Here is a 27,615-nt window from a genome sequence, read left to right on the forward strand (position 1 = left end):
TTCTTCCTAGTGAACTTAAAAAAAAATCATCATTGAAACGTAATTTCACGATTGCTGCCCTCTGTCACGCAAAGGGGCACAGAAGCACACCGTCGCCCGCTCCGTGTGGTGTGCACGTCGTAAAATAGGGTCTCCTGGGGGACACGAGCAGGAGCGGGGCAGGAGGGGGCCCCGCCCTGTGGACCCGTCTCCATCCACGGACCGGCCTGGCCCTGTGCCTTCTGCCCTGGGACCATGTGACGGGACAGGGCAGGTGACGCCCTGTGGCTCCGGAACTGCGGAGGGAGTGGACTCATGGGGGGGAGGCCTCTGGGGCTCTGAGCAGCTATGGGGCTGCCCAAAGTGACGGCAGTGTCAGAATTCCTGTGCCTCTGGGAGACCCCAGTCCGAGCGACACGGAACTTCCATCCGACCCGCGCAGTCCGAGCAGGTGCAGAGAGGAGGTGCCCACGAGCCCCCGTCGGCGTGAGCGTCCGGAGAGGAGCGAAGTCCCTCCCGGCGCCTCCGTGCGCTGCACCCTGGAGCCCTGCCACGCTGAGGGCCATGGGATGGGGACTGAGGAAGCCACCGTCCTGCAGAGACGCGGCCGGTGGTGGAGGCTGGGGAGCCAGGAGATCCTGGCCACTGCGGGTGGCAGTGGCTGCCGCGACTCAGCACTTCTCGGGGAGCCCCTGGCGCCTGTGTGAGGCTCCCCGTCCACGGCGGGGCTGGGCAGGGACTGACGGCGGCACAAACGCGACCCGGTGCCTCCCGCCAGGTGTGGCCACCTCCCGTGGGCGTGCATATTTGTGACCCAAAGGTGGATCTGGGTTTGGGGTGTCGTGTCTGTTCCCGCGGGGCTGTCTTTGGCCTTGGCCGTGGGCAGTTCATTGTCTCAGGGCCCCGTGTTTCACGGCCAAGAGGCCCGCCCAGAACACAGCCCCTGGGCAGTGCTGAGGGCCGTCAAGCGCGGAGGACACCTGCCCCCGGCCTGGGAGGTGGACTGTTACGTCCCTGGACCGCTTGACCGCTGGCAGGCTGGCAGGCCAGGGCCCCACGGAGCTGGTAGCTGGGTCAGTTGATAGGCCACTTACTCGCCTGGGAAGGTAGCCAGGGTCTAAATTGGGGGTCTAAGTCACTCTGTCCTCGGGGAAGCCATTTCCATTTTAAGCTTGTCTCAGTTTACGGGAACGAGGCAGGGCCGCGGTGAGAGGCTGCGGCAGGGAATCAAGGCCTCTCTTCCCTGCAGGCTTGGAGCAGACCCCTCAGCCGCTGCTCCAGAGGACCCCACCCCCCCGCTCTGGGTCCAGCTGACACGTGGGCCAGGTGACCTACGCGGGGGTCTCTTCTGGGGTGCCAACCTAACTCCATCACTCCCGACCAGGTGGCGCTGAGACACAGAGTGTGCGGCTTCCTGGTGGCCAGCTGTTGTCGCCGAGGGGATGGGGACGCACATACCAGTTCCACCAGGTGAGATAGAAAATAGGGTTTATTGGCGGGAAATCTGTAAGCAGAGGGACAGTGGGGTCCCAAGCTGTCGCTGTCCTGTAGCCGGACAGCAGGCTGCACGGCCGGCTTGGCGGGAGAGAGGGAGTCTGTGGCCCCGTGCTCGCTCTGCAGTCACAGCGTGGAGACAAGGAACCTCGCTGTCCGGACGGCCCGGCAGGTGTCTCGGGGGCTCCCGGCCGCCGCCGCCTGCTTCTCGGACCTGCCAGGCCGGCTCTCCTGCACCGGGGGACAGATCGAGTCTGCGTCTCCTGCATCACACGGACGTGGGCAACCCACACACCGCGGGCCCGGTCGTGGCTGTCCGGGGCCGCCTTCCCGTGGACATCCGGGCTGGCTCCCACCGCCGGCAGGGACGCCCGCCACGGGGATCACGGACCCTGGGAAGACAGCGAGGGAGAGAAAGTCGACGGCGCGTGCAGGGGGAGTGCGGTGGGGCTGCTGTTACCAGGCGGGGGGGGGGCTGCGGCCCAGTGGCAGGTGGCCGAGGGGCACAAAGGCCCACGTGGCCCCTGCCCAGAGAACACCCGGGGAGGCCGGAGCTACGCGGGACAGCTGAGCCCGAAGCAGCAGGAACTTCTCCAAACGCGCCCTGGCCAAGCAGGGCCGCACCCGACTGGAAAGGCCTTGGCAAAGTCACGTGCTCTGAAAGTGGACGGGTGTTCGCGGCTCGGGGCGGCGGAGCGGGGGAGAGGTGTCTCCGTGAAAAGATGCTTCTCCAGGTCTTCCGTGGGGGGGGGGGGGCCTCTCCCCGAGTCACCCATGTGTGCGGGCCGCCAGCTCCCGTGTGCCCGCTCGAAGACACCGTCAGTTTTCCTCTTGGGAGGCCCCTTGAAGAAGTGAGAAGGCCACCGTGCTGTGGAGGAGTGGAAGAGAGCCTTTGTGAAGCAAAATCTAACCGGGTGGGAAACGCCAGGGTCCTGGGTGGGCTCGGAGCATCCGTGACGCTGGCAGCACGAGGTCCCGTGCTCCCGTCGGGAGGGGATGGGCCACACTGCTCCTCACTGGGCGGTTTCGCACAGTTCACCTTCCTGATTACAAAGAAACACACGTTCGTTACAAACATCCAAACACGGCAGAAGCAGACCCTAGTTTCCTTTTCCCTAGAGATCGCCACCGACTAGACCTTGTTACACACGTACACGTACACGCATTGTGCCGTTTCCTTTAATTTGTTACTGTTTATTTTTGAGAGAGGCAGAGTGAGAGCGTGAGTGGGGGAGGGGCAGAGAGGGGGACACAGAAGCCGAAGCAGCTCCAGGCGCCGAGCTGTCAGCGCAGAGCCCGACGTGGGGCTCGAACTCACCAACTGTGAGATCACGACCTGGGCCGAACCCAGACACTTAACCGGCTGAGCCACCCAGGTGCCCTGTACCGTTTCCTTTAACCTACAATTTGGGAATTCTCGGCTTTCTACGCCAGGCCAGCGTGTCCCGGGAGGAACCACCAACGCTCCTGAGAAGGCCCACCCCCGCCTCCAGAGTCCCCGGGGCTCTGCATGTGGCCTTTGCAAGACTCTTTGTCAAGAAACAGGAAGTTCTCTTGTATCACCGTGAAGGGTTTGGGTGCGGGAGCCCGACGCCCTCCCCTCGAGCGTGGGCTCCCTGCGGTGGAGGAACAGAGTGAAGCAAGAGGGACAGGGTGTGATGTCGGTCAGAAAGTCACCGTGGCTTCCTTCCTGGTTTTTTTCAGCGAGTTTTGAGCCGCCGTTCTCACTCCACCGTGTCCGCCCTGGGCGTGGAGCACGACAGGCACAGTGTCCCCACAGCCGTGCGCCCAGGACCACGGCCACTTCGAGGGCACCCCCACTCTCCCTAAAAGTCCCGTCCCTCCTTTTCCACCTTGAGGAAGGGTCTGTGAAGGACGGGTGCTAATTCTTCGTTTAGTGTTTGGTAGAGGCCACCAGTGACCTCCGGGCCTGCGCTTTCCTTGACGGGCAGTTTTAGAACTTCGAATTCAGCCTCTTTACCTGTTACAGGCCTGTTCGGATTTTCGTAGTTCTTCATGAGCCAGACTTGGCACTTGCCTCTCTAGAAATGCATTCACTTCATCTGAGTTACTGGATGGGCTGGCCTCATAGCTTCCCTTACGATCCTTCTGTGTGTGTGTGTGTGTGTGTGCGTGTGTGTTTCCCTGTGATGTAGGTAGTAGTGTCTCTCCTCCCATTCTTGATTTTAGTAATTTGAATCTTCCCTATCCTTATTTGATTTTTAAAGATTTTATTTTTTAATGTTTATTTTTGAGAGAGACAGAGAGACAAAGCATGAGGAGGGGGAGGGGCAGAGAGAGAGGGAGACACGGAATCCGAGGCAGGCTCCAGGCTCCGAGCTGTCAGCAGGACAGCCGTCGAGCACGACGGAGGGCTCGAACCCATGAACCTCGAGATTGTGACCTGAGCCGAAGCCAGACATTTAACTGAGCCCCTAAAGTTGTTTCTTTTTTTTAAAGTAAGATCTACGCACAATGCGGGGCTCGAACTCATGACCCTGAGAACAAGAGTCCCACACTCCTCTGAGCCAGCCGGGTGCCCCCGAGTCTTCCCTATCCTTAAAAACCAATTTTGGGGGTGAGGGAGCTACAGGTTTATCAGTTTTGACGATCCTTCCAAAGAACCGACTTTTCTCTCTGTCGTGAATTTCCATTGCCTATCGTCTCCCCCTCTCGCCGCAGGACTGCCTCGTTCGCGTTTCGCCGGGGTCTTCGCGTGGAAGTTTAAGTTAACGAGTTGACATCTCAGTTTCTTAATCCAGGAACTCACAGCCGCAGGCTCCCCGTCAGCAGGGCTCTGCTGCGGCCGCGCGGCCGGCGGTGCCCCATTTTGTTCATTTCGGGCTATTTTCCACTGTCCTCGGGATTTCTCCCCCCGAGTCATCGGTTGTTCAGGAGCGTGTTGTCTGTCACATTTATGAGGTCCCCAACTTTCTCCGTGTCCCGACTTCGGGCTTCGTCGCGCTGTGACCGATAACACAGCTGGTGTGAACCCAGTCCTCGTAGAATCCCGGGGCCTTGGGTCGGGGCCGAGACGCGGTCCGTCCGGCCGGGCCCCGCGTGCGCGGGGGAGGGCTGCGGGCCTTCTCGCTCGGCTCCCTCCCTCGGGGCGCTCGTGGGGAGATGGGACGGCCGTCGGGTGTGAGGACACCGGAGCCGCCCTGAGGAGCGGTCCGTGCGGGGAGGAGCCGAGGCCGAGGCCAGCAGCCCACATGCCGACTGAATGAGTCGCTCTGGAAGCGGCTCTCCAGCCCCCGCCGGCCTTCGCGTCACCGCGGCCCCGGCTGACACCTTCTCCAACCTCACAAGGGACCCCGGGCCAGAACCACCGGCCCAACCACTCCGGAAATCCTGCCCACAGAAGCTGTGGGAGACGGTGACTCTCCGTCGCCGGAAGCCACCACGTTTCGGGCGATCTGTGGTGCGACGTCAGACAACGGACACCGTTACCCGCACACCTGCTGGGTTTCCGGAGGGACGCTCTGGACACGCGGCTGCACTTCTGGCAGAAGTTTCGTGTTTTCTGAGGGAAGAGAATGGAAAACACGGGTCAGTAATTCTTCTCTCCTTGAGGCGGCGAGAGCCCGAGGCGCGCACTTTGCGTTGATGACCTCGAGGCCTCGAGGATAAAGGAATCCGGGAGGAGAGACCCTGATGCGGGCCGTCGCGGGGAATTCTGGTTTCCTGACGCCCCAAACTCCCGCGCCTGGTGAAGGGAGCCGGTCGGGATCCTGAGGGTCAGCGGGCAGCCCCTCCATCGAGCAGATCGGGACTGAACCGGGCGTCAAAAGCGAGGGGCCCTCCGCCCGGGGGGGGCTCAGGCGGTCGAGCGGCCGACTCTTGGTTTCGGCCCCGGTCAGGATCTCGGGGTTCGTGCCTCTGAGCCCTGCATCGGGCCCTGCGCGGACCGCGTGCAGCCTGCGTGGGCTCCTCTCCTTCCCTCTCTCTCTCTGCCCCTCCCCTGCCCACACGGGCTCGCGCTCTCTCTCAAAATAAAGAAACAAATAAAAACGTGCAAAACAAAGTGAGGTGCCCTCTGCGGCGCCACGAATTCTACTTCCTGTTGCCAACTGGCGGCTTTCTCTCAGAAGTCTCCTTCTGTTTTTGTTTTGTCTTTGAACAGAAATCAAATTTCTTTGGGCTGTTTTATACAACCTGGAATCATTTTTGCATTTGATAAAATGTGGCCCTTATCATTTTTTTTAAGTTTATTTATTTCGAGAGGGAGAGAGCGAGTGCGAGTGGGGGAGGGGCGGAGAGAGAGAGAGAGAGAGAGAGAGAGAGAGAGAGAGAAAGACAGAGGGTCCCAAGCAGGCTCCGTGCAGTCATCGCAGAGCCCAAACCCGACTTGGGGCCCAATCCCACCAACTTGAGATCATGACCTGAGCCAAAATCAAGAGCCGGACGCTTAACTGGCTGGGCCCCCGAGGCTTCCTGTGGCCCTTATTAGTTACGTGAATTAACATAAAACACAAAAATGCCTCTTAAAGACTGGTTTTATATTCTGTTTACGTGAAGGGGACCCATTTTCAGTTCAATAAAATTAATTATCGGCAAGCCTTATGAACGTGTGTGTGCACACGTGTGTGTGTGTGCGCGTGCACACAGACATTAGTACATTCTTCTGGAGTGCTTTCTATTTTTTCATCAGATTTTCACAAAAAACACTGCCCTGTAACAAGTGAAGACCTCTTAGAATAAAAGAAAGGAGACAGAATGAATGAGAAGGGGAGTTGTTCTTGAGGATGGGACAGATCTGGGGGTGTTTTCAGGTTCAGGAGAAGGAGCCAGTGGACAGGAGAGGTAGAAGATTCTGGAAAGGTAGAAAGGCCAGGGCGCGAAGGTCCAGATGGCGCCAATGCCCTGAGGTGTCTGAACCTTGGGCTGGCAGCCACGAGATGCCCACGGCTCGTTGGTACTCCCACCTCTGACCCCCAGCCCTGTCTCCACCTGGGTCCTCCTGCTGGGCCGCGCCGGGGCGCCGCTCCCGCTGCCTCAGGGCCTCCAGGCCCGCCAGGTCAGGCAGGTGGCAGTGGCTACGCATCACCGTCACCAGCTGGCCCTGGGTGATGGCGCGGCTGCGGCAGCCCAGCCGGGCCTGGTCCCGGCACATCCAGTACACCTTGTCCCCGGCCGCCTTCTCCTTCCGGTAGAGGAAGGACTCGTACACCAGGAACCGGCCCCCGAGCGAAGTCCGCAGGAACTCCAGAGGCTGCAGCGTTCCTGGAAGGAAGGGGACAGCGTGAGCGGGGCACTTCGGAAGCAGGGTAGAGAGCCTGCGTGCCAAGGACAGAGGCTCTTTCCTGTGTCCCACCGGCCCGCCCCACCGCAATCCTGCCGCACGACCCACTCTGCTCTCCGCCTCCACACCTGCTTGTGCCATGGGGCCCCAGGACCGAAGTTCGGGCTGCTAGCCCAGGGCCCCCGGCTTGACACCCTCGAGCTCGGACTGGCAGTCTCCTTCCCAGGGCCTTGCTGCTTCCCGGGGGCGGGGAGGGAGGTGTTGGTGCTGGTCCCGCAGCCACCCAAACCCAGAGCTTTCCTGAGGCCTCTCCTGACCCGGCCCGGACTCCACACTTGCTGGCACACACACCAGGGCGGAGGCTAGGCTGGGACATGGAGTGAGGCCCACGGCTGGTTTGGGCCACTCACCAGGAGCCTCCTGGCTCCCTGTGCACCCTCCCTCGGCCAGCTGGCAACCAATCAACTCTCTCTAGAGGCTTTTGAAGCCCGGATTGAAAAGTCATGCGATGTTAGGGTTTGGGTAGCCAGAGAGAACTGGGGGGGTGGGTGGGCAGGGTGAGGAGTGAAAGAGGAGGTAGGAAACAGACACGGGAGACCCAGGGAGGGGAGTCGGAGGGTCCCACGTCCAGGCGCACCTCCCCCCAAATGGAGCTAAGCGCTTCCTGGAGCTGGTAGCGCCGGCCTCACCCCTCCCTCGGCAGCCTGAGTGGGTTCTCTCGCCAGCAGCCAACCCCAGACCAGCCCGGCCATGAGCGAGGAGCCCAGATGCAGCCCGCCGGCCCTTAGGGAGCCCGCACCGTGGTCAGCTAGGCCCCGCCAGGCACGGGCGGTGGACAGAACATCCCAGACAACCTCTAGTCTGGCACTGGCGCTGCGGCGGGGGGAGGGGGGTGGGCGGGGGGCGCTGGCAGCAGGGAGACCGGGGCCCAGAGCCCGTTCACCCCCCACACCCTCGCACCCGCACCTGAGCCTTCCCTCTGGGCTGGGCTGGGGATCTGCTCCCGCTGCCTCAGGGCCTCCAGGCCCCCCAGGTCGGGCGGGTGACAGTGTCTGCGCATCACCATCACCCGCTGGCCCTGGGTGATGGCGCGGCTGCGGCAGCCCATGCGGGCCTGGTCCCGGCACGTCCAGTACACCTTCTCCCCGGCCGCCTTCTCCCGCCTGTACAGGAAGGACTCGTACACCAGGAAGCTGCCCCCCAGAGGGGTCCTCAGGAACTCGGGGCCTCCTGGGGAGAGACCAGAGAGGTGGTGGGGGGAGGGAGAGCCTGGAGCCAGGTCCTGGGGTCCAGCAGCGAGGTGACGGGGCCCCTGTGCTCAAAGCCGGAGCAGCAGGGCTCCTGGAGTGAGACCCGCCAGCGCCCCTCCGCTCAGCACCCACATCCGCCAGGGAGAGGAGCCAGCCCTGGAGCCCAGGAGGCAGCCCCCTCCCCCAGACCCAGCCTAGTCCCGGTCTGGGGGCGGGGGGCGTGAAGGGAGGCAGGAGATGGGTGAGGCAAAGGCCCTGAAGGCAGAAACTGTCTCCCCACCTCGGTGGGGGGGGGGGCCTGCAGGAAGGAGGCCACTCTCTGCAACCACTACTTATCCTCGGTTCCCGTGGGCAGGCGAGGGGGGGTAGGGTGCACGGCAGTGCGGTCCTCGCGGAGTGGGAGGAACAGGCACGGGCCCTGTGTGGACAAGCGGCTCGGGAGTGAAATGGCAGTCAGGGTGAATCTGTGTGCAGCGGGGAGGCTCGGGGGCTGAAGCAGCAGCAACTCCCCGAGCTGGGCGGGGATGTGACCTGGGGGCGGTGGGAGAAAGCAAGGACTAGCTGACCCAGGCCACGTATTCAGAGGCACCGTCTTGGAGTGTCGAGGGCGAGGACCGAGGGTGGCTGTGCCTTCCACCCTGAGAACTTCCTCTGGGCACGTGGGGACCACAGTGGAGCTGGAGACACACTGGGGAGTCTGTCGTGGCTGCCGAAGCCATGGGGGGTGAATGCGTTCCGGAGACCGCGGCGGGCAGTGGAATGGGCATATGACACGGCCTGTGACAACGTGCACCGAAGTGACAAAGACAGAGTCTTTTGCTCCAGGTCTGGAGCAGCGGGGGTGGCAGGGCAGAGATGCACCCAGAACGTTAGAGGTGGGGAGAGCGGGCGAGTGGTCACAGAGCCCGGAGGGGAAGCCAGCCACTGAGGACCCGAGAGCCCGGGGGCCAAGCTCAAGGTGCGGGGGATGCGGAGTCCCTCCGAAGAGGGGTTAGTTGTGTGGGGAGCAGAGAGCCCAGGGAGCCGGGCCCGGGGCGGAGGTGGGGGAAGTCTGTCCTGCAGGCTGGCACTTCCCGCCCAGCTGTCCCTGCCAGCTCCCAGAACCCCGCCCAGGGGGCGGCCCCTGCCATGGGCACCGGCAAACCTAACCTGCAGCCCCACAGAGGCGAGGCCTGGGCTCTCGGGCCAGAGTGGCCACTCACGGCCGCAGCTGCCTGACCGCAGGCCCCCCGTCAGCACCACGTACAGAGCTCGCAGCCTCGCCTTGAACGTGAGCAGCGGGGCAAGGATCACCAGACACTGGAGAGAAGCTTTACCCAGAAGGAAGAGGCCGAAGCAGACACAGAGAAAAGGCGCTCGGGGAAAACAAGGCCGTCGCCAGAGGCAGGAGACAGGCCTGTCGTCCCGAGAGGATGGGGTGCAGAGATGTCCAGGCACGACAGCAGAAATGCAGACATGAGATGGAAAGGCTGGGAGACAAAATGGAGGGAATGTTCCAGGCAGTCAGGCCGGGACGATGGACAGCTGACCAACAGGCACAACGGAGGGAAACGGGCAGGGAGCAGAAAGTCACGAGAGCAAGACAAAGTCACTCTGAGGGAGGGAACTGAGTTTCCGGCCCCCAAGGCCCTCAGTGCAGCCAGATACCCCAGGGATGGAGACGCGACCCCAAAACGTCAGCAAAGACACAGCACATGCATAGGACGGGTTCGAGGACGGGGGCCAGACAGCCACAGAAAGTGACTTTGAACCAGGAGCTCCACCAGCCCCCATCAGGCGTCACCAGGAGCGCGCGGTCTGTGAGCGTGGCCCCCGGCCCCTCCCGCTGTGGCTCGGGGAGCGACTAGGAGGGACTCCGCAGCGAGACGAGGGGGTCGGGCAAGCAAGAGCAGGAGGGGTCCCCGGGAGGACCGGAGCCCAGCCTGGAGCCGCCCGCTGCCTGGCCACCGCGTGTGTGAGGACACAGAAGACGAGGCCAACAAGTAGAGCGGCTGCCGGACGGCGGAGAAAACGGCCTCGGAAGAAGGACCGGACACCCTGCAGCCGGTGACCGACCTCCTACTGAACTGCAGACAAGCCACCGCAGAGGCACTGGGAGGGTGGGGCAGCGCGCGGGGTCCCTCCTTTCGTCCCTGGTCAGCAGGCCAAGAGACTTAAAAACCGCGTGGGGCGCCTGAGTGGCTCAGTTAAGCATCTGACTTCGGCTCAGATCATGATCTCACAGTCCGTGGGTTCGAGCCCCGCGGTGGGCTCTGTGCTGACAGCCGGGAGCCTGGAGCCTGCTCCCGAATCCGTGTCTCCCTCTCTCTGCCCCTCCCCTGCTCTCTCTCTGTCTCTCTCTCAGAAATAAATAAGCATTAAAAAAATGAAAAAAAAAAATACAAACAAAACAGAAAAACCCAGCTGATAGCAGCAGAGGCACAGACTAGATATTGGGCAGCAGACACTCTATGAGGGGCTGGTTATTTGGGGCGGGAGTAGGGGGTGAGGACGGGGCGGGGGCTGCCCTGTGACTTGGAACGTCTTCCCCCTGTACCCAGTCACACGGAAATAGAATACAAAGGGAGAATCCGAAGGAAACAAAATCAGGGACACCTGGGTGGCTTAGTCGTTAAGTGTCCGACCCTGGATTCCAGCTAAGGTTAGGATCTCATGGTTTGTGAGTTCAAGCCCCGTGTCGGGCTCTGTGCTGACAGCTCAGAATCTGGAGCCTGCTTCAGATTCTGTGTCTCTCCACCTCTCAGCCCCTCCCCTGCTCATGCTCTGTGTCTCTCCATCTCTCAATAATAAATAAATGTTAAAAAAAAAAAAAACTTTCTAAAAACAAAATAAAATCAGAGATTTCTAGTTTGAGAGAACTTTGGGGCCAAGAAGACTCTATTTTTTTTAATGCTTATTATTTATTTTTGAGAGAGGGAGACAGACAGAGCATGAGCGGGAGAGGAGCAGAGAGAGAGGGAGACACAGAATCTGAAGCAGGCTCCGGTTCTGAGCTGTCAGCACAAAGCCTGACGTGGGGCTCGAACCTACAGACCCTGAGATCATGATTCAAGCCGAAGTTCGACACTTAAGCGACTGAGCCACCCAGGTGCCCTGGTGCCAGGAAGACTCTAAAGGCAACTCTGATGACTCAGAAAACCATAGGACCGGGGGCCCTTGAAGGACAGGCAGGCGACCCCGGGACACAGACCGGGAGCCACTGGGTGGACCAGACTGGGCCACAGTGCTCTTCTTAGCAAGAGGACGAGAGGAATTCCGACCAGAGGGACAGAACCCCAGGTGGACAAAGATGAAAAGAGCAGGGCTCTGACCCTTGTCACGGGTCCCTTAGGGACCATGATGTTTCTGGAGAACCACAGGAGGAGGGAAGAAATGTCACCTCCTACCCGTAAACCACCTGGTCTGTAGGACGTGCTCAGTGCAGGCACGGTGTCAGCCACTCACACTGTGAAAACGAGCAGCCAGCTTGTGGTTAGCTTCTCTGTAAATCTTGCACATTTTTTAAAAAAAGGAGGAGGAGGAGGCGGAGGAAGAGGAGGGGAGCCGGGGTTTATCAGGCGCTGCAGAGATTTTGGCGCTGGACCCAGCAGGCCGCAGAGGGGCAGGAACTGGCTGTAACTACTTCCAGAGTGTCCCAGTGAGAACAGGAGGGTGCTCGCTGGGGGACACGGCGGCGGGGGGCGGGGGGAGGGGGGGTCAGAGGGAAAGACTGGCTGGCTGGGTCCCTTGCCTGTCCCCAAGGCCCACTGGCCGCAGTCTGTCCTACCTGGGCTCCCCCGCTGGGCCGCACCAGGGCGCTTCTCCCGCTGCCTCAGGGCCTCCAGGCCCCCAAGGTCAGGAGGGTGGCAGTGGCCGCGCATCACAGTCACCCGCCGGCCCTGGGTGATGGCGCGGCTGCGGCAGCCCATGCGGGCCTGGTCCCGGCACGTCCAGTACACCTTCTCCCCGGCCGCCTTCTCCCGCCTGTACAGGAAGGACTCGTACACCAGGAAGCTGCCCCCCAGAGGGGTCCTCAGGAACTCGGGGCCTCCTGGGGAGACACGGGAGGAGGGTGGGGGAGGGAGGTGGGAGTTCAGGGTCTTGGGGTCCCTCCTACTTCCCCAGACCCGAGGAAGCACGGCTGGAGGGGGCCCAGCTGTGGGCCAGGTGTGAAAGACTCACCCAGGTCATCCTCCTGGTCCCCGGCGGAGGCGCCCTGCAGGGCCGGGGGCTGGGCCGGAAGGACCTTTGCGCGCTTTCTAGGCCGGGCTCTGCCGAGAGTCAGGGGCCCGGGCCCGCTGCGGGACAGCAGCTCGTCCACTTGGCCCCCGGGCCCGCCCGGCCGGGCCTGCAGCGTCTCCATGGCCTTCTCTTGCTGCCGCCGGGCCTCCAGGCCCTCCACGTCCGGCGGGTGGCAGTGGCCGCGCATCACGGTCACCCGCTGGCCCTGGGTGATGGCCCGGCTGCGGCAGCCGTGCAGAGCGTGGTCCCGGCACGTCCAGTACACCTTGTCGCCCACGGCCTTCTCTCGCTTGTACAGGAAGCACTGGTGCACCAGGAACTGGCCCCCGTAGCAAGTCCTCAGGAACTCCAGGGGCCGGGGTTCTCCTAGAGGAGGAGTCTGGGCAGTCAGGGCGCCGAGGAGCGCAGGCCCAGGAGGTGCGGGGCGGGGGGTGCCAGCGCCTTCTCCTCGATGCTGACCTTTATCGCAGCTTCCCCTGAGCCGGGCATGCGTGGGCCGCGGGTGTACTCCCGCTGACCCCCCACCCAGTGACCCGGGGAAGAGACTGAGTTCCTCTCCTGGAGGTCAGCGCGGTGGCCACGGCTCTCGGTGTCTACACGTCACGTCCAAGGTCGCGCACCCGGGAAGGAGTGAGCCGGCTTTGACTTCCTAGCCTAGGCACTCAGTCACTCACGGCCATACCTTTCTTTAGGGTTTGTTTGAAATCTTTATCTAATTTTCAAATAACACATGCACGTGCCATAAAATACAAATGGTGGCAAAAGACACACAGTGAGAAACGCGTCTTCCCTGCCCCGCCTGGCCCCTGCCGGCCCCCGGTACCAGCACAGCAGCTGCCCTACCTCCTTGCATCCTTGAATCTGGGTCAGGAGGGAGCCAGCGTTTGGGATGGAGCCCACCTCCCACTTACTGGTGGTAAAAACCACGCAGAAGGCCTCAGGGCCCGACCAGCACACGCGGACCGGTGCCGAGCACTTCCCACACATCGCACACCTAATCGCCCCTAACCTGAGCCGTCACCCAGCCCTGATGAAGCTCCTGAAACTCCAGAAGTTCAGAACGTGTTCGGAAGTCACCAAGCTACACGAGGTGGGGGCTGGGACTTGAACCCGGCCCAAAGTTCAACATTCTCCCCTAGGCCGACCTTCCCTAAACTCATGGGTTACCAGCACCACCTGGGCCTGTTAAAACTCAGGCTTCTGGCCTCACACCAGACCCTGCTGCAGCAGAAAGTTCCAGAAGGCCCTGGGACCCCTGGTTCTGGAGCACTAGTTCCATCCCACGGGCTTAATGATTTGGGGGACATGTTTATAATTTTTACTCATCTTGACTTTGAGCACGTTAGAAAACCAAGAGGGACCCCACACCTCCATCTGGGCACAGGGAAGGGCCTGGGGGTTCCCGCCCGCCCCAGAGGGGAGCCCAGCTGTGAGGCACTCACCGGTCCCCAGCGTCGGCCGTTTCTTGGGGGGCAAGCTCAGCAGCGACAGGGCTCGTAGGCCCTCATCCTCCTCTGTGGCCGGCTTGCTCAGCACCAAGCCAGGGGCGGGCTCCGGCTCCTCAGGGCACAGCCACGGGCCCACCCCTTCCAGTGGCTCTTCCACTTGGCCTCCGGGGCCCTCCGGACCCCCCGGGCCTTCAGGCAGGGCTGGGCTGGGCAGCTTCTGTCTCCGGCGCCGGGCCTCCAGGCCCTCCTCATCAGGCGGGTGGCAGTGGCCGCGCATCGCTGTGGCCCGCGGGCCCCGGGTGATGGCCCGGCCCCGGCAGCCCAGCTCAGAGTGCTCGCGGCACTTCCAGTACACCTTGTCCCCCACGGCCTTCTCCTGCTTGTACAGGAAGCACTCGAGCACCAGGAGGCGGCCCCCGAAAGGGGTCCTCAGGAACTCCAGGGGCGTGAGGGCTGCTGAGGGCAGGGGAGGGGGGCTGGGTTAGCTGGTGCAGAGCAAGGCTCGAGGCCGAGGGCATGGATGGGAGCGATGGGGGATGCACAGGGACGGCCCCCTGAGATCGTCACACCAGCTTGAGACAGTCACGATGAGACACGAGGATGCTTAGCTCAGAGGAGGCATGGGACCCCAAGGCCGCCCCCCGGAAAGGGGGTACACAGGGCCTGTGTCTGAGCATGCAGGGCCACAAAGGTGGCTGGGCCGGGGGCAGCAGGCCTGGAACTCACCTGTGTCTGGCTTGCTGCGTTTATGCTCAGGGACCTGGGGGGTTGGCTGGACTGTGCCCGCTTGCTCCTCCACTGGCAGGATCTGGGGGGTCCTGGCTAGTGTGTCAGGGCGAGACAACTCCAGGGACATGACACAGTGCCCTCCTTTGGGCTGGGAGTCCACCTCGTCCACATTCTCTGTGGAGGCTGCCAGCAGGACCAGTTTGGAGAACTCTTTGGGCTTCGTGGGGGCGGCGGGGACGACATCGGTCCCTGGCTCAGGGGACTCCGGGGACGGCTCCTGGCCAGCCTTCACACTCTCACCCTCCTGCTCGCTGGGCTCGGGAAGGGGCATCCTGGGACGATGGTCGGTCCCCCAGGCCACGCTCAGGCCCCAGCAGACGGATTTCTCCTCTTCCTCCTCCTCCCGGGTAGGGAACCTGGCAGTCCAGGGGCTCCGTCCTAAGGAAGGAGGCAAAATCCATCAGTGGAGGCACCCCTGGGCCGGGGGCTCAGGAAAATGGATCTGGGGTGGAGGTCGAGGCAGACGGCGCTGCCTCGGGACCCCCGGGGCTGAAGAGCTGGGGAGGGGCCCGCACGGAGCTGGAGAACCTGGGCCTCTTCCTCTCTTGGGCAGCCTTGGGTCTGTCACCTCGCCTACCCAAACTCCACTTTCCCATCTGAAAAATGTGCCAAATGCAGGGCTCTCGGGGCCTGTCGGGACCCCTGAGGCACAGAGTACCGTGAGCTCGTACGAACAGAGGCCCGTGGGTGCTGAGCAGGCTGTGATGTGGTTTCACGGGTGTCCCCATTTCACTTGGCCCCGTGTTATGAAAGTCGATCATTCTTATTGACCCGATTTACAGATGAGGACACTGAGGCATTCCAGGACGGCCAACACGGCCATGACGTGCAGAGCCGGGAGTCTGGTCGAGGCGGATCCGGAGCCCGTCCCCACACAGTACCTGGTGTGCCTCAGTCAGGGTAACATCCCGGCCTTCCTGAGCACCAAGCATCGGAGGCCAGCACTTGGGACATGGGCTCGGGTCACAGACCCTCTCAGAATACCCGGTGGCCCTCATCCCGCCACTGTGTCCCAGGGAGACGGGGGCCAGGGCTCTCTGGACTCCCAACTGGATCCGTCCCCCATCCCGGGCGGGAGGCCCTGGACCACCCGGCACTCAGGAGATGCCAGGGCCCCAGGAGGGCAGCGACCTTGCGCCTGAGCCGGTGGTGGTGCTGCCTCAGCTGGGGGGGGGGGGGGGGGGGGGGGACAGGGCTGCAGAGGCGTCTACGGAATCCACAGTCGCAGAGGGCTCCACGGATAGTGGAGATTCTGGAGAAGCAGAAAAAAAAATGTATTATGGGGGTAGAGCTAGCCTGGAGCTGGGGCCCTGGGGTACCTGCGTAGGGTGGAATTTTTTGCTTTCTGGGGGGACTGGGTGGTGGGTGAGTGGCGGGTCTCTCCCACCCCTCAATCACCCACATTCAAGACTGCAGCATTCCTGCACATTTCAGCTCCCCATCTGTGAGCTGTCATCCTCATGTCCAAGTTCTGCCAGTTCGAATTCCCTCTGGTCCCCCATTCCTGCTCTGAATTTCCCTGGTTTGGGGCCCACATTCAGCTTCCCAAGGGCAGGGCCCCAGTGTCCCCGCTGAGACACAGCCAAGGCTTAAGGTGCAGAGGGGAGCAGCGTGCCGAACCCCCTGCCCGCCCCCCCCCCCCCGTAAACTCTCCGCACACACCGGCTGTCCATCCCAAGGAAGAAGGGAAGCCCATCCCAGGTTGGCGGGGGTGGGGTGGGGGGTGGGGGGTGGCTCGAGACTCAAGGAAATCTTCCAGGTAACGGGACACCTGATTGGGAGTCCCGGCTGCCCTGCCCTCCCAAGTCTTTCTCCCGGACGAGCCAACCCCCGCTCCTCCCGTGTGGTCCTGCCCTGCCCATCCCGCCCCACACGGCGACGTGGTGGGCCAGGGATCCGGAGGGGCCTTGGGACGAGCAGCAGTGAGACGCGGTCAGCGCCTCCATGCAGATGTGCTCTGAGCCGGAAAAAGGGATGGCGGGAGGCCCCGCCCCCGGGGCCGCCCCGCCCCCCTCGCGGATTGGCCCCGGCGCCGGTCCCTCCGCGGACAGCCCACCCCTGGCTCGCGCTCGGGGTCCCTGCACCCCGCCTGCCTGCGGGCACACTCTGGCAGTGCCCGTGACCTCCACCTGGAGGAGCCACGGCGCCGGGCGGGGGGTGGGGGGCGGCCTTCCCCTCCACGGGAGGCCTCAGACAACTCGGGCCCCCTCCCCCAAGCGGCGTGGCCACTGTCCACACAGCACGCACACTCCTTCCTACAGGACCAGCCATCGATCCCCCACCACGCGCGGGGCAGGAGGGGACTCCAGCGGCCTCAGTGTCAGACCACCAGGCGCCAAAGCCCGCCTCCTCCGGACCAGAGGGCGTTGTCGTGACTAAGAGCCCCTACATTCCCCGGAGCTTACTAGAGTCACGGGTACGCCCAGTGCGATCCCCTTAACTAAAAGTTCTGCTTAAAAGGCTTCCAAGGGACGCCTGGGTGGCTCACTCAATTAAGCCTCCGACTTTGGCTGAGGTCATGATCTCAGGGTTCCTGCGTTCGAGCTCATCAGGCTTTACGCTGACAGCAGGATCCTGCTGTCTCCTTCTCTCTCTGCCCCTCCCCCTGCTCGTACTCTCTCTCAAAAATAAATAAACATTTTTTTAGAAATTTAAAAAAGACTTCCAAGATCCCTCAAAGGATATGGAAAAAGTTCCATACACTATGGTTGACTATCCCCTGCAGAAAAGCATGAATTTGGCAATGCCCTAGAATTTAGATTGGACTGACACTTACCAATCTCAACCACTAGAGGGCCTTGGAACACCCATCGTTTATAGTGACCACAAATCCTCCTATAAAGTATGCAGGTCCCTCTGCAAGGTGGTCGCTCATCTGGACGGGCTCCAGCCCAGATTGGCCACTTGCTGAGTGTGGCAGAAGCCTGCGGTAGGGGTATGGAAGTCCTCACCCTCATAAGACATGGCCCTGAGACTGCCAGGCTAGGAAGTGGTGTGAGAGGCCAGACGCTGGGGGGTTGGAAGCACTGCCAGGCACAGAGGAAACCATCTTGCACGGTCCAGTCCAGCAAACCCCGCAGCTGTGTTTAGCCACATGAAGGAGCCAGAAGAAGCCAAGAGAGGAACGGCCCAGCCAGCTGAGGGAACATCGATCGGTAATAAACTGCTATTTTAAGCCAGTGAGATCGGGGTCATTTGTTACTCAGCAGTAACTGATATTCTTGGCAAGTGACTGAACATAGCGGGTTTGGCTTTTTGATGGTTGGAATATTAAAGGTTGTGCAATACACAACAAAGTGCTTTTGAAGTTCAGGTGCCATGCTACACAGATTTTAAATCCCTCAGGGCTGGTAATTCAGTGAAAAGAACAGAAATATTAAGTACAAAGGACGGCAATGAGAGTTACGTATTTAAAAAGTACGCAGGGGCGCCTGGGTGGCTCAGTCAGTTAAGCAGCCGACTTCGGCTCAGGTCATGATCTCCCAGTTGGTGCGTTTGAGCCCTGCATCAGGCTCTGTGTTGACAGCTCAGAGCCCGGAGCCTGTTTTGGATTCTGTGTGTGTGCGTCTGTCTCTCTCTCTCAAAAATAAATAAACCTTAAAATGATTAAAAAAATTAAAAGTACATAACATAAAATAAGACCATCACAAAAAAACACAAATGCCGTAGGATCCCACTTCTAGGATGTAGCTGCTGTTGCCAAATCCAAAGACAGAGTCAGGTGGTGGTTGCCAGGGGCTGGGGGGGAGGGAGAGGGAGACTGGGGGCAAAGTTCTGGGGGTGGGTGGTGCTGGTGGCAGACAATGTGAAAGTGTTTAATGGCACCCAGCTGTGCACTTAGAATGACTCAAATTGTAAATTTTTGTTATATATATTTTACCAAACACATACACACACACACACACACACACACACACACACACGCACGCGCGTAACAAAGTACAGGTAGTGATGCTGCATTTACCTAACATCCCTGGTGAATGCGGTTCTCCCAAACAGGCAGATTTCAGACTAACTAAAGTCATTTCTCCACCATCCAGAATTTTACGATTATATCTGTTTCAGTTTATCCACTGAGGATGGGTATCTTCGTAAGCTCTTGTCACTCCTCACTAACTGGATAAAGAGGGCATACATACGTTATCCGGATTCCCCACCCGGTTCCCTTGGCACACCCCCCACGCTCCTGGGGCCCTTTCCCCACTTCTTACATCCTGCTGTGTCTAGTTGCCAAGCCTCTTGCCACCCCGCCCCCACCGTGGTTCTTCTTCCCATGGGGGACCACCGAGATTCTGTGGTCTCCTGTGTCCTTAAGCCCTCGTTCCGTCAACAGTTCAACTTTGTAAGAACGGCCCACACTCGACCCTTCTCAGCCTGGCTGTCGGGAGGCTGACACATTCAGACACCACTCTCCTCCTCTTTGGCCATCGTGCAGGATCAGTGCCGGCTTGGTCAGCCCATTAACCGCGTTCTCCCAACAAACCACCTGCCCTGGCCTATATGTGGTCCATCCACACAATAGAATTTATTCAGCAATAAAAAGGAAGGAGGCACTGACACCTGTTGCCGTGTGGATGAACCTTGAGAACATCACGCTCAGGGAGAGAAGCCAGACACAAAAGAAAGCACAGTGTAGGATTCCATTTATATGAAATGTTCAGATCGGGCAAAGCCACTGAGACAGAAGGCAGACAAGTGGTTGCATAGGACTGGGGGAAGGGAAGGGGAGATTAGGAAGTGATGCTAGGGGTGTGGAGCTTCTTATCAGGGTACTGAAAATGTCAAATTGATTGTGGTGACGGTCATACAACTCTGTGAATGCCGTGGAAATAGTGAATTATACAGTTTGGGTAGGGGAATTGTATGGTATGTAATTCACAGCTCAGTAAAACTATTTTTAAAAATCCTTATAGGGACTCAGGTCTCCAGGACCACTTGGATGAAAAATAGTTTATTTTTTTTTAAAAAGTAATCTCTACTTTTTAGTAGCGGGGCTGAAACTCACTACCCAGAGGTCGAGTCTCACGTTCTTCTGACTGAGCCAGTCAGGTGCCCCCAAAACAGTTTTCTACACCATTAGCAGGCTTTTCACTCCAGGGCTCGGTTTCCTCATCAAAGAAGAGGGGTGGCATGGACTACACACACACACACACACACACATACACTCACACACACACACGTATATTGTATTTTAATGCTTTTATGTATTTTTGAGAGAGGAAGCACAAGCAGGGGAGGGGGAGAGACAGAGAGGGACAGAGGATCTGAAGCAGACTCCACATGGACAGCAGTGAACCCGATGTGGGGCTCGAACCATGAGACCATGACCTGAGCCAAAGTCGGATGCTCAATCGACCGAGCCATGCCGGTGCCCCAGCATGGATTATATTTGGGATATTTTGTAAGTTGCTAATATTCGATTGTAAAACTATGTAAAAATATTTTTTAAATATTAAGAACATAACTAGTTCATAACTAGTACATAACTAGTAAATCACCCATAATCCTGCCCTCAAATGCACAGTTATCTTCATTCTTGGATTAGTGCTCTTAACAGACATTTTGTTCTCAGTGGCATACAATTGCGTTCAACATGTTGTTTGCTATTTCACCCCACTTTACAGTGGGGGGGGGGGGCGGGCGGAGCCCTACCTGCAGATCTGATAGAGCCGTTGCAAAGGCTGAAATCGCCATGTAATGTAGGCCCAGAGCAGGCGTGAACACAAATCTAAACCCTCAGCGGCAATGCTCCGAAAGGCCACAAGATGGCGATGTTGCTCCTTAAAACGAAGTTACCGGTAAAAATTAAATGTCTGACCCAAATGTTTCCAAAGCAGTATCTGGGAGTTTTTCCCTGTAGCAAAAATAAGTCAAGCTTTCCAAAAATGTTTGTATTTACAAAACTTTAGTGAGAAAGCAGATGTGGTTAACAAATTCTGAAAATACTATCTTTTCTGAGCTTTTTCCAAAAAACAAGCCAAAGTATGACTGGGACACTGCTGTGGCCTCTGTCTCTTGGCCCCCACACCTCCTCTCTTGCCTCTTCCCAGCTCTGCTCCCAGCCACCAATTACAGACTAACTTTATGTATTCATGACTTAAAAAAAAAAAAAAAAAACCTTAAATAACCAGGAAGAGATATCTCAAAATGTTAAAAGTAGTAAGTATAGTGATTTATTTTCTCCTTACATTTCTTTCGTTTTCCTAAATTGTGTACAATGTGCATGAATGCTTTGTACCGTGGGGAAACGGGAGACATCTCGCTTGGTAATTTTTTCTTCAACTCCGTAACTCTCCCGTGACATGTCACACAAGAAATTAAAGAGTTAACAAAAACGACAGAATGGAGAAATGAATAAAAATCAAGGAGAGTAAAATCCCTGTGGGACCTACATAGGCTCAGACATTCCCTCCAAGATGTTTATTAACTACAAAGGGTAAGATGGTAACTGGATGATGGTAACACACCCCCCTAAGCGATCGAGGTCAACTTCACCGTCCAAAAGACACATCAACACCATGACCTCCTTGACACAACATCGTCTCTGTGATATTTCTGCCCCAAACACACACCCCCGCTTTAATCGGACAAGCCACATGGAGGGACGGTCTACAAAACAACTTAACAGGACACTTGAAAACGGCTGAGGTCATCAAGGACGGGGGCAGGCTGAGGACCTGTCACAGACTGGAGGGGACTGAGGAGATCATGGCTAAATGCATCACGGGATGCCGGAACAGGAAAAGGATGCTGGGAACAAGCTGGAGAAATCAGAGTCAGGTTAACAGAGCGGCATCAGGTAAGATGCTGACAATCAGAGAGACTGGGTGACGGGTACATAGGAATTCATCGTACTATCTTTGCAATCTTTTTTTTTTTTAATTTTTTTTTAACGTTTATTTACTTTTGAGACAGAGAGAGACAGAGCATGAACGGGGGAGGGTCAGAGAGAGAGGGAGACGCAGAATCTGAAACAGGCTCCAGGCTCTGAGCCGTCAGCACAGAGCCCGACGCGGGGCTCGAACTCACGGACCGCGAGATCGTGACCTGAGCCGAAGTCGGACGCTTAGCCGACTGAGCCACCCAGGTGCCCCTTTGCAATCTTTTAAAAGCCTAAATTTAAAACATTCTTGAAAACCCAAGTTTCAACTTATAGACGACATGGGAGATGACAGAGAAAACAAGTGATGGAAACCTCCAGGTGGAAGGATGAGAGAGGATGAGGGTCAGAGGGTAGAAGAGACAGGGGAGACACCCTTCCGCCCAGAGCCTTGTTGTTGGTCCTGGGACTTGGGACCTGGGACCTGAGCCGGGAACAGAACTCTGGCATCGGCCCACGTGTTCAGTACAGTAACCCAGCAATCTCCCTGCCGAGGGTCACCATCACTCTTCCCCGCTCTGCTTCTGGGGCCTTCAGCGAGCGGCCCAGGACGACACGGCTCGGCCGAGACTCAAACCCAGGCCCAGCTGGTGCCGCGCTAATGGGGTGCCTCTCCCTGCCCTGAGCGGCTGAGGCTTGAGGTAAGAAGCGCTTGTTACAGAGGAAGCTGAGGCTCAGAGCTGCGGTCAGGCCTTCAGAGTAAGTCGTCCGAGGCACTGATGTGTCCCTACAAACCAGCTCTTTCATGGTTTGTCACGGTGCCCTCCCGCTGATCTGGCCAGTGGGAGGCACTGCGGGACACCGGAGGGTGTTCCCGAAACCACCTGCCGGGCGGGGCTCCACCGGTGCTGTCTGCTCCGGCTTCGGTTTCGCAGGGTCTCCCTGGGGGCCCTGGGCGCTCAGCCTGCTGTGTCGGCAGCATCCAGCCACTGCTAGCGTCTGGGCTGCTCAGTTTCCGGTTCGGCCCCTCATCTCCTCCACCACCAGGGACCGCACGGAAATTCCCAGCTGAAATCTTACGGTGGCTTCTGTTCTCCCGTCTGCATTCTGACTGACACATCCTCCGAGAGTCTAAAGGACTGTGATTTCACCATTTAATATTTACCAAACACAGCTGTGTGCCTGGCACTCCCTGAAGGGCTCTGCACGCACGGTTTCCTCTTCCAGAGTGTGCTACTCTTCCCTATCTCGGAGGAGGAATTAAGGGTTCGTTCGTCTTCGGTCCCGGTGGCCAAGAGCAAGGCCAACAAAGACAGAGTCACCGCTCGAGACTGCTGTGTCTGCCCTCAGGGCCGAACCTCTTAAAATAAGTGAAAATAGCCTTTTGCAAGTGGAGGATTCTGACCATAAGGATCAATATAGTGGGTTAGGATTGGTGGCTGTCAATCAGGGTGATGTGATTCCCAGGCAACGCTTGGCAATGTCCAGGGACACTTTTGGTCGTCACGACTGGGAGGCAGGGCACGCTACTAGCAACTAGCGGGTAGGGGCGAACGATGCTGTTCAACATCCACCAGGGCTCAGAGTAGCCTCTCCAACACCCGCTTAAAGAAGCATCTGGTCTACGGGGCACCGGGGTGACTCAGTGGGTTAAGCGTCCAACTTCGGCTCAGGTCATGATCTCGTGGTTCATGGGTTCCAGTCCTGCATCTGGCTCTGTGCTGACAGCTCGGAGCCTGGAGCCTGCTTCAGATTCTGTGTCTCCCTCCCTCTCTGCCCCTCGCCTGCTCACACTCTGTCTCTCTCTCAAAAATAAATAAAGCAAAAAAAAAAAAAAAAATTAAAAATAAAAGGCATCTGGTCTAAAATGCCAACAGAGCCAAGGACGAGAAACCCTCCTTAAGATCAATGTATAAAAAATGAAATACAAAAGAAAGAGTCCATCGATATAAGTCTAAGTATAGTTTTCATGCATTTTTTTTTTTTTTAGTATTTATTCTTAAGTAATCTCTACACCCAACGTGGGGCTTGAACTCACAACCTTGAGATCAAGAGTTGCATGCTTTTCCGAATGAGCCAGTCAGGTGCCCCTTCACGCACGTTTTATTACAATTATTTGTATGTGTAATTCTGGTCTTCATAAGAATTCCCCAGGGCACCTGATTAAAATGCGAATGCTGGGATTTCCATCCAAAATGCTGACGGAGGGTCTGGAAAGCGATTCTAGAATCTGGATTTTTAACTAGTACCCCATGAGGCTCCAGCACTGGTGGACCATGGACTCCTGCTTTTGAGAAACACTTGAACACATGCCCTTGAGAAACAGGTGGCCAACCTAAGAAGGATTTGAAGATTTTTTTGTTTTGTTGTTTTATTTTGTTTTTGTGCCGGGCTCCTTATTAAGCATTTTATATACATTATCTCATTTAATCCGTCACGTTGTGCATGTTCCTTCATTAATGCATTAAATAAAATCACTAATATTTGTTTATTTTATAGCAGTGGGAGAGTCATGATTTTATCTTTCCTGAAATGATCCTTCAACAATTTAACAAGTGTCAGATACCTTAGGGGATTTGGGGGACCTCAAGAATACAGACAGGACTTTGCTCAAACTTACAAGCAGTATGAATGAAATCTGACGGAGACAGCTTCTTGAGCATAGCTTTTATATCATGAGATAGCAAATACCAGATTTTTACAAATCCCATCTGAGACTCCTTATGAAGGTTGCCAACAAGGCAAACTCAAGAAGGCCTTTATGGTGAATTAACACACTGTACCTGCGCGAACAATCAGGCCAAATCTAAGGAGACCGGCCTTATTTTAAGATTAGAAGTATCTTTCATCGAGGTTATGAGACTGCAAAGAAGCTTTGTGCTTCAGTGGAAGACGATGCGGCTGTCTAGAACACGCCTTCCAGGTTATAGGATTCTAGCCTTTGAACTATTTTTACAACTCTGCAGTGTAGATAACCGAGAGCAATGCAAAATTATTCTCGTCTATAGGCAACAAACTCTCCCCGTGCAAATGCGTATAGACATGCAAATTATTCTTCCCACTGCAGAAGATGCCAGTTTTGCCTCCATGTGAACATTTGTTTCAGTATCTATAGTCTTCTAGAATTTTCTTTGGAATCTCTTGCACACCGGTTTTTAGATCTTTCTGGTTTGTTGGTTAATGAGCTAAGTATAAGTTTCCTTATGTGTTCACTTTACATCTGTGTCAAACAGCTTTATTTCCTTTGTTTTGGTTTAAGACTGCTAAAAATTTTTTTTAATGTTTATTTATTTTTGAGAAAGAGAGAGAAAGTGAGCAGGGGAAGGGCAGAAACAGAGGGAGACACAGAATCCAAAGCAGGCTCCAGGCTTTGAGCTGTTAGCAGACAGCCCGATGCAGGACTCGAACCCATAAGCTATGAGATCATGACCTGAGCTGAAGACGGACGCTCAACTGACTGAGCCACCCAGGCATCCCCAAGACTCTGCTTTCTAATTGCTCAGGTCATTGGTCCCTTAACCTCTGGTTCCGGTCAGTTTTTAATCAATTAACTTATTATTATTTATTTATTTTATTATTATTTTTGTTTGTTCCGGTCAGTTTTTAAAATTACATGTGAAATATCAATCTGCACTGCATGCAGTATAACTGGGTATTATTTTAGGAAACTTTTATTATACGTGTGTATATTTATTCCGGGTGGATTTAAATATATTTTTTTAATTCGGGATGGCTATTGCTTTGAGGTAAATACTTGAGCCCCTAACGCGTTCGTGTTGTCATATTCAATTTTTACTCACTGAAGATTTATTGAATGACTGGAGTGTTTTTAAATCGGGCAGATGTAAATGGAAAGTTGGAAAGCTTCATGGTTTAGGATTCGTCGCTCTCCTATTTCCTCTCCCCCGACACCCACCAGAAGCAAGGTACAGGGCAATTCGAATGCAATACTCAAGCTGCCTGCTTTGATATTGCTGCGCACTGGGGGTCAGTGTAAACCTAGCACCCAAGAGACACACGGTATTACAGGCTGCGACGTGCCTCTGAGGCAAGCCCTAAGCGGTAAGGTCCCGAAAGGCTGACCCTCACGAGGCAGCTGACAGTGGATCAACAGAATTACCTTTACACACGAGAGGGAGAGCCACCGTCCCCATGCGCCAGTACCCGGGTCCTTAGGGCTGGCTTGCCGGGTGGGAGACCTGGGGCAAATCCCATCAATTCTCTGGGCTGATTTTCCCTGTGAAACAGGAAAAGTGGCAAATCAGATACTGTATGTGAAATTCTTCTATAAACCGTAAAGTCATCTCACAAGAACAAAGAGTTCTTTGTCAGGCTCAGGGGCCCTGATGTTTGAAAAAGCTCCTGGGTGACTCCAACTGCCGCTCCCCTCCCACATACACTAGGGAGGGTTAGAGGTGTTCATTGACTGACTCGAGACCTTCCTATGAAATATGCATGGTCTCTGTGTGTGCATACAGGTGTCCTTTCCAGAAGGCGATGAGGGTGCCAGTGGCCCTGCCCCTAGCGATTAAGATTGCTGAATGGCCTAGGGGAGCCACTGCTTCAGACCACCTTAGAGAGGCAGAGGGCACTGGAAAGATTCTAGCTCCTGGTCCTCTCAGCCCAAGTCCTTCAGTCACCAGATCAGAATCTTAGCTTTTTGTTCGTTTGTTTATTTAAGTAATCTCTATGGCCAGCGTGGGGCTGGAACTCACAACCTGGAGATCAAGAGTCACACGCTCCACCGACTGAGCCAGGCATCCCAGAATCTTAGCTATTTTTACTCCTTCCCTATCGGAACTGATGTATCCTCACATGTCATGTATACCTGGTCATGACACCTTCTATCGCCCCTCCCACTGAACATCACCTCCCGGCTTTGATCCCCACCCACTCCTTAACAGCCCTCTCATCCGGCATCCAGCCAGTCCCATTCTCCCTACGAAGTACCAACCAGTTAATCTTCCTAAAGCTGAACTTTAATTATTTCTCTGTCCAGTAAAAAATCGTCTCCCTCTCCGTATAAACACCCCACAGTCCAGATAAACACTATCTCTTCCCCAAGTCCCACAGAGCTTTTGGAAGAACAAGATAAGCCTGATGGCATCCAACTAGATAATTCAAGTCAAGTCCTTGAAGTGATTTTGGCCCCGAGAAGCAGAAATGTCAAAATATTAAAAATATACCCTTTCTTTAGGATTGAAGGTTACTCGTGATTATCTGATTATTGGAACTCAGTCAGCATCCCCCAAAGGGAAGAAGTGAAGGAAACCAAAGACTGATGGCTTACAGCAAGGGTTTAAAACTGGTCAGAACCAGTAGGTCCTAAAATCAATGTAATGGGTTAACAATAGCCTTTTGGAATGGGAAGAACAGAATAGAATTAGAACAAAGGTAGAGTAGATCCGGATGAATCGGGAGAGGTTAGGGTAATTTCTCCCTTCAAATTTATCTTTCAGTAATCTACATCTACAGCACAAGTTTCGCATGTAAAACAGATTTCTTACTGTAGGGTGAGTCAAAAAAAAGTTTGAAAGTCACCACAGGTAATCTACATAAGCAGAGGGGAAGCTGGGATGTTAATAGCAAAAAGTGCAAGGTCACGGGGACCTACAGAACACCACAGAAGAGACAGGGCTGGGGTGCCAGCACGGGTCAGCACCGGTGGGGCGGACACCGCCGGGGGGGGGGGCGGGCGGACGTGGGGTGACTGGGGGTTTCAGGGCACAGTCCCCGGGCCGGGTGGGTTGGGGGAAAGGAGGAGCCTGGAGAAAGGAGCTGAGTCTCGGGTGAAGGACAAGGAGGCGGCCTGAGCGCCGGGACGCAGAGCCGGGTGACCACCCCCTCCCAGTATCAGAAGCCGAGGGACACCCGGGGAGGCCTGGCTGGGGGCGCGGCCACGCCGTGGGACCCGCGACCCTCCCGGCCCGCTGGGGCCCGTGCTCACCGGGCACCGGCCGGGCGGCGGCGGCAGCGCACCCCTCCCTCTCCGGCGACCAAGCCGCGGTGGGTCCTTTGGCCTCGACCGCCGGAACCACAGGCGTCGACCTCGCGGCCCAGGCCCCTCCGGCCACCACAACCCGAGCGCCCGCTCCCCGCCCCCACCTGCCCTCTCGGGAGCGAGCCTCGTGCCGGCGCGCCGCCCCGCTGGCCAGGAGCGCGCGTCTCCCCGCAGGAGAGCCGACCTCTTGGAACGCCCAAACGGGCTCCCAGCGCGCATGCGCCGCAGGGCCGCTGGCGGGGGGGCCCCATTCCGTGGACAAATTCCGCTTCTCCGGCTCTTCCGTGAGCCGCGCCGAGCTGGCGGCCTGACCAATCGGCGCCGGGATACAGGGCGAGGTTTTGCGAAAGGGGCGGGGCAACCCTAGGATT

At 57.1% G+C, this 27,615-nt stretch overlaps 1 protein-coding gene across 7 annotated transcripts; it reads right to left on the reverse strand.

Annotated features, from left to right (window-relative positions):
- Positions 1–1,471: 1,471 nt before the first annotated feature.
- On the reverse strand, positions 1,472–27,428 carry FLYWCH1 (FLYWCH-type zinc finger 1). 7 transcript variants are annotated; one of them, XM_042971699.1, is made up of 11 exons: positions 27,191–27,422; positions 25,364–25,480; positions 18,388–18,539; positions 14,361–14,801; positions 13,629–14,090; positions 12,127–12,552; positions 11,732–11,995; positions 7,682–7,945; positions 6,424–6,696; positions 4,932–4,996; positions 1,472–2,516 (listed from the first exon to the last, which is right to left on the reverse strand). In XM_042971699.1, exons 3-11 carry the CDS (start codon positions 18,446–18,448, stop codon positions 2,487–2,489), a joined length of 2,286 nt encoding a protein of 761 aa, XP_042827633.1. In that variant the 5' UTR covers positions 18,449–18,539; positions 25,364–25,480; positions 27,191–27,422; the 3' UTR covers positions 1,472–2,486. The 7 variants fall into 7 exon arrangements, with proteins under 7 accessions (XP_042827633.1, XP_042827632.1, XP_042827631.1 ...); XM_042971698.1 differs by having other exon boundaries at positions 6,399–6,696; XM_042971697.1 differs by lacking the exon at positions 1,472–2,516 and having other exon boundaries at positions 3,946–4,996; positions 6,399–6,696.
- Positions 27,429–27,615: the final 187 nt, after the last annotated feature.

The sequence above is a fragment of the Panthera tigris genome, chromosome E3 (genome assembly GCF_018350195.1).
Source record: "Panthera tigris isolate Pti1 chromosome E3, P.tigris_Pti1_mat1.1, whole genome shotgun sequence".
Classification (NCBI taxonomy): domain Eukaryota; kingdom Metazoa; phylum Chordata; class Mammalia; order Carnivora; family Felidae; genus Panthera; species Panthera tigris.

What these genes read in the sequence shown, in the direction of transcription:
- FLYWCH1 (XM_042971695.1), bottom strand. Translation starts at nt 18,448, where the DNA reads ATGACTTTAGTTAGTCTGAAATCTGCCTGTTTGGGAGAACCGCATTCA. An exon ending in GCATTCACCAGGGATGTTAG is followed by an intron (nt 14,802 to 18,387) that starts GTAAATGCAGCA and finishes CTCCTTCCTTAG; the next exon opens with GACGGAGCCCCTGGACTGCC. An exon ending in AGCCCAGAGGGAAGGCTCAG is followed by an intron (nt 6,697 to 7,681) that starts GTGCGGGTGCGA and finishes CCTTCCTTCCAG; the next exon opens with GAACGCTGCAGCCTCTGGAG.